Source organism: Centroberyx gerrardi, chromosome 10 (assembly GCF_048128805.1).
Source record: "Centroberyx gerrardi isolate f3 chromosome 10, fCenGer3.hap1.cur.20231027, whole genome shotgun sequence".
NCBI lineage: Eukaryota > Metazoa > Chordata > Actinopteri > Beryciformes > Berycidae > Centroberyx > Centroberyx gerrardi.
This window is the reverse complement of record NC_136006.1, coordinates 3400059-3406058: the sequence shown is the minus strand read 5'-3', so window position 1 is coordinate 3406058 and position 6000 is coordinate 3400059. Positions and strand designations below refer to the sequence as shown.

The 6000-nt window shown below is 41.8% G+C and overlaps 1 protein-coding gene across 1 annotated transcript in view; it reads left to right on the top strand.

Annotated features, from left to right (window-relative positions):
• The first annotated feature begins 1564 nt into the window (after positions 1 to 1564).
• The window catches only part of tbc1d8 (TBC1 domain family member 8), a 52820-nt gene continuing 48384 nt past the window's right edge, over positions 1565 to 6000 (top strand). Inside the window, exon 1 of the mRNA XM_078286004.1 lies at positions 1565 to 1901. Within this exon, the coding sequence (XP_078142130.1) occupies positions 1778 to 1901 (124 nt within the window). The 5' untranslated portion in view covers positions 1565 to 1777. The remainder of the gene's footprint in view (positions 1902 to 6000) is intronic.

Sequence of the window (6000 nt, the reverse complement as noted above, 5' to 3'; positions counted from 1 at the left end):
CTCCTTTTTTTATTCCCTGGAAAGCTGCTTTGACCTGCAGATGTTTTCCTTCTCAAACATCTACATTTTATTTGAACCCAATAACACACAAAGTGAAAGTATTCATAGTATTCTGTTGCATCACCATCTTGGTAGGAAAATAACAGGTGATTGAATAAATTAACAGGTGATTATAATCAAATGACAGCCACAGCCAATGAGCTGGTGTCGTTGAAGAGCGCTGAATGTTTTAAGTTGAAGAATTTAGAGTATGGTATCTAGCTATACCTTTTCCTTCATTTTCAAAAATGCATTTAAATATTTTATTACAATATAAAATATGTCAGTATTTCCATATTTCAATCATAAAAGTGCTGGACATGCAACACAATAGCCTACATATGAAACATAAGTACATACAAAGAAGCTGTAAATTCAACATGTGTTATCAACAATAAATAACAAAACTCAGATCATCACAATAAAGAAGAGCTGTCTTAAACATTTACAGTTTGGCTTCACATCACTCCTTGTCATTTGATGAATGTGGAATTTTCCAAACAACCAAAAAAGCCAATAATGTGTATTTTATCTCTAGTATAATGACTGTCATGGTAACAGTCGTCAGAGCGACGCATCCTTCGAGTCGGACATGTGGGAACGTTGTGAAGGCTGTCATGTGATATCTCACTCTTAGTGTCGTGAACTGTGGAGGTACAGGTGAGAAACATGGCAGCCAATCTATCGATATTGGCTGTACAAAAAACATGGTCAGTTATATTCACAGTAACACAAACAACTCCATTTATCCACTTCCACCCCACCTGCCTGCAGCATTACAAACTCATGTTTCTCAGCCAAGCTTTGATCAAACTCACAGAACTTTATTGTAGATTCTAGTCCAGATCTCAAGGTTTCCAAAGACACCAAACATCAGGCTGAATTACAGGGAAATGAAGCACAAACATCTAGAGTTTTCCTTTTTTTGCTGTAATGTTGCAGCATCTTGGGTTTGAATATGTCTCTCAGTATCAGCAGCTGGAGCTTTAATGAAGCGTTGGAGCAGCAGATACAGAATATGGATGAGATGATGTTGTACAGTATGGGAAAGGTATTTTTTTATAAAAATTTGAAAATGTGAAAAAATGTGAAGCTAATTTTAAGGGAAAACTCAGGGTGCAAGGTTAAAAAAAGTGAGCAATATCTGCTGCAGTTAATTTCTGGTTGATTTTATATATACATATATATATATATATACTGTATATATATAGGCTACAATATACTGTATCCGGAGGAAGTTTTGGCTACAGGTATAGGCTACCGTACATATAGCCTATATTATAAATGAAAAACACATAAACACCTACTGTAACACTTCCAAGTTACAGCAGCGAGGCATCATCCCATTCTTCTTCGTTTGTACCTGGAGCTGCAGCTGAATTTGCAGGATGGTTAACGCCCACTTTTGCAGACCGGAAGGGCACTATTGAAACGCCGTAGTGATTCATCTTCCGCAATAGACGATCTCGGCTGGTGTGTACAGCTGGTGCAGATCGGGCGTGAGAGGAGCGGAGCGGAGTGCAGGAGGAAGGCTGAAGCCTGGCGCTGCTGGCAGGCAGGACGGCATGGAGAAACCCCCAAACCCGCCGCTTTAACCCCGACAGGCAGACAGACAGACAGACAGACAGACAGACAGACAGACAGACAGGCAGACAGGCAGACAGACAGACAGGAGAAACTTTATTCCGTCCAGCAGACAGACGGACAGCGGGCTGCTGCTCTCTGTCCGCCGGGAGAAATGTGGCTGAATCCGGAGGAAGTTTTGGTGAAAAACGCGCTGAAGCTCTGGGTGACCGAGAAGTCCAACGACTTCTTCCTGCTGCAGAGGAGGAGAGGGCATGGAGAGGCGGGCAGGATCACAGGTAAACAACAACAACAACAACAACACAACAACAATAACACTACACAACACAGGAGAGGGCATGGAGAGGCGGGCAGGATCACAAGTAAACAACAACAACAACAACAACAACAACAACAACAACATTAAAACAACACAACACAGGAGAGAACATGGAACAACAACACAGACATGGACTGCTTTAAAAACTGGCTTCTATTCTATTCTATTCTGCCTCCTTCTCTTCTCTCTTCTACTCTACTCTGTTCTATTCTGTCACACTATTCTTTTCCTGCATAATGCTGTAATACATTTTAGAAGGATAGTATGCAAATATCACAGCCAAACTATATGTAATGTCCTTCAGGAATATTCTAGTGATTCTATAGATTAAACAAAATACCATAAAATACTATAGTGTCACTATAGACTCACTGTTAGGAACCACAGAATATTATAGGGATTGTTTATAAGGTTTTCTTTTGCTTTCTGTTTGATGATGATGGAAATCATCTTTTGCTGGGTCATGAATTTTCATCTTGGAGAACAGGTTCTGTCTCTAATTTGTAATTATACAAATTCTTCAGCCTGTCTGCCTGCTTCCTATTGCTTTGAGTTACAAGTCAACTTGTTGCTTTGAATGAGTTACAGGTCAACTAGTTGCTTGAATGAGTTACAAGTCAATTTGTTGCTTTGAATCAGTTACAGGTCAATTTGTTGCTTTGAATGAGGTACAGGTCAACTAGTTGCTTGAATGAGTTACAAGTCAATTTGTTGCTTTGAATGAGTTACAGGTCAATTTGTTGCTTTGAATGAGGTACAGGTCAACTAGTTGCTTGAATGAGTTACAAGTCAATTTGTTGCTTTGAATGAGGTGCAGGTCAACTAGTTGCTTTGAGCGAGTTACAGGTCGTCTAGTTGCTTTGAATGAGGTACAGGTCAACTAGTTGCTTTGAGCGAGTTACAGGTCGTCTAGTTGCTTTGAATGAGGTACAGGTCAACTAGTTGCTTGAATGAGTTACAGGTCATCTAGTTGCTTTGAACGAGTTACAGGTCGACTAGTTGCTTTGAATGAGGTACAAGTCAATTTGTTGCTTTGAATGAGTTACAGGTCATCTAGTTGCTTTGAATGAATACAGGTCAATCAGTTGCTTTGAACGAGTTACAGTTTGACTAGTTGCTTTCAATGAGTTACAGGTCAGCTAGTTGCTTTGAGTTACAGGTCAGCTAGTTGCTTTGAATGAGTTACAGGTCAGCTAGTTGCTTTGAATGAGTTACAGGTCAGCTAGTTGCTTTGAGTTACAGGTCAGCTAGTTGCTGTGCGTTACAGGTCAGCTAGTTGCTTTGGGTGAGTTACAGGTCAGCTAGTTGCTGTGAGTTACAGGTCAGCTAGTTGCTGTGAGTTACAGGTCAGCTAGTTGCTTTGGGTGAGTTACAGGTCAGCTAGTTGCTGTGAGTTACAGGTCAGCTAGTTGCTTTGAGTTACAGGTCAGCTAGTTGCTGTGCGTTACAGGTCAGCTAGTTGCTTTGGGTGAGTTACAGGTCAGCTAGTTGCTTTGGGTGAGTTACAGGTCAGCTAGTTGCTGTGAGTTACAGGTCAGCTAGTTGCTTTGAGTTACAGGTCAGCTAGTTGCTGTGAGTGAGTTACAGGTCAGCTAGTTGCTGTGAGTTACAGGTCAGCTAGTTGCTTTGGGTGAGTTACAGGTCAGCTAGTTGCTGTGAGTGAGTTACAGGCCAGCTAGTTGCTTTGAGTTACAGGTCAGCTAGTTGCTTTGGGTGAGTTACAGGTCAGCTAGTTGCTTTGGGTGAGTTACAGGTCAGCTAGTTGCTTTGAATGAGTTACAGGTCAGCTAGTTGCTTTGAATGAGTTACAGGTCAGCTAGTTGCTGTGAGTGAGTTACAGGTCAGCTAGTTGCTTTGAGTTACAGGTCAGCTAGTTGCTTTGGGTGAGTTACAGGTCAGCTAGTTGCTGTGAGTTACAGGTCAGCTAGTTGCTTTGAACGAGTTACAGGTCAGCTAGTTGCTTTGAATGAGTTACAGGTCAGCTAGTTGCTTTGAGTGAGTTACAGGTCAGCTAGTTGCTTTGAATGAGTTACAGGTCAGCTAGTTGCTTTGAGTTACAGGTCAGCTAGTTGCTTTGGGTGAGTTACAGGTCAGCTAGTTGCTGTGAGTTACAGGTCAGCTAGTTGCTTTGAGTGAGTTACAGGTCAGCTAGTTGCTTTGAATGAGTTACAGGTCAGCTAGTTGCTTTGAGTGAGTTACAGGTCAGCTAGTTGCTTTGAATGAGTTACAGGTCAGCTAGTTGCTTTGAATGAGTTACAGGTCAGCTAGTTGCTTTGAGTTACAGGTCAGCTAGTTGCTTTGAGTGAGTTACAGGTCAGCTAGTTGCTTTGAATGAGTTACAGGTCAGCTAGTTGCTTTGAATGAGTTACAGGTCAGCTAGTTGCTTTGAGTGAGTTACAGGTCAGCTAGTTGCTTTGAATGAGTTACAGGTCAGCTAGTTGCTTTGAATGAGTTACAGGTCAGCTAGTTGCTTTGAGTTACAGGTCAGCTAGTTGCTGTGAGTTACAGGTCAGCTAGTTGCTTTGAATGAGTTACAGGTCAGCTAGTTGCTTTGAATGAGTTACAGGTCAACTAGTTGCTTGAATGAGTTACAAGTCAATTTGTTGCTTTGAATGAGTTACAGGTCAATTTGTTGCTTTGAATGAGTTACAGGTCAGCTAGTTGCTTTGAGTGAGTTACAGGTCAGCTAGTTGCTTTGAGTGAGTTACAGGTCAGCTAGTTGCTTTGAGTGAGTTACAGGTCAGCTAGTTGCTTTGAATGAGTTACAGGTCAGCTAGTTGCTTTGAGTGAATTACAGGTCAGCTAGTTGCTTTGAATGAGTTACAGGTCAGCTAGTTGCTGTGAGTGAGTTACAGGTCAGCTAGTTGCTTTGAGTTACAGGTCAGCTAGTTGCTTTGAGTGAGTTACAGGTCAGCTAGTTGCTTTGAGTGAGTTACAGGTCAGCTAGTTGCTTTGAGTTACAGGTCAGCTAGTTGCTTTGAGTGAGTTACAGGTCAGCTAGTTGCTTTGGGTGAGTTACAGGTCAGCTAGTTGCTTTGGGTGAGTTACAGGTCAGCTAGTTGCTTTGAACGAGTTACAGGTCAGCTAGTTGCTTTGAGTTACAGGTCAGCTAGTTGCTTTGAGTTACAGGTCAGCTAGTTGCTTTGGGTGAGTTACAGGTCAGCTAGTTGCTCTATGAGGGCCTGTTTGCTGTTCAGGTTGTCTGTTATTCCTCTCTCTCTTCTTGTTGCTGTGTTCTCTCTGTACACAGCAGAACAGCCAGCCTGTCAACACAGTTCTCTGTCTGCTGGTTCAGGTGAGGAGTGACGCCTCACAACATTTTGTCTCGTGTCTTACAGCAGACAGACAAGTCATAGAGTCGTCTTGTTTTGTTCTTCCTTCCTTCCCGCCCGCTCTCATCTCATAAAACAGAATAGTAGGAACTTCCTGGCCAGGTCTTACATTGTTTATGTGTTTGCCACTGCTGTTCCCATAGTTAGAGAGGTCAAAGGTCAAGTCCTGTTGTCACGTCGTTTTAACTTTAACTCATTAAACGGCCTTCACCTTGGCTTCGCTGCCGTACTGCCAGAGGAAGCGAGACAGAACGGCATTGTCTCTTTTTACGGTTCAGATCTAAGTTTTATGTCTCCAGCTACTAAAATGAGAACAGAAACAGAAACGCCTTCTCCATCCCCTATCACACCAGTGATAACATATTTCAGCAGGATTTCTGAGAAGGGATGGGCACCAAAACATCTGCAGCCCATCAGTCACATCATAACACCGCTGTTGTTGCTGCTCCTTATTTCAAAGCAAATACTTTCCTCTGCTCAGTTCGGTTCAGTTGATTTATTTCAATCATGTACCGATAAACAAACAAATGAAATATACAAGACTGTAAATTTACATGTTGGATAAGTGTGCACAAGTAGAAGTGCACACTTATCAATTCCTACCAACTTTTTCTGACTCATATAATACAGCCTAATTGCCATGATATCCTCTTTTTTTAATCTTAGATGATATACCATGCCATAAATATCTAATATGACCAAAACCAAGCAGTGTGTTTACATACA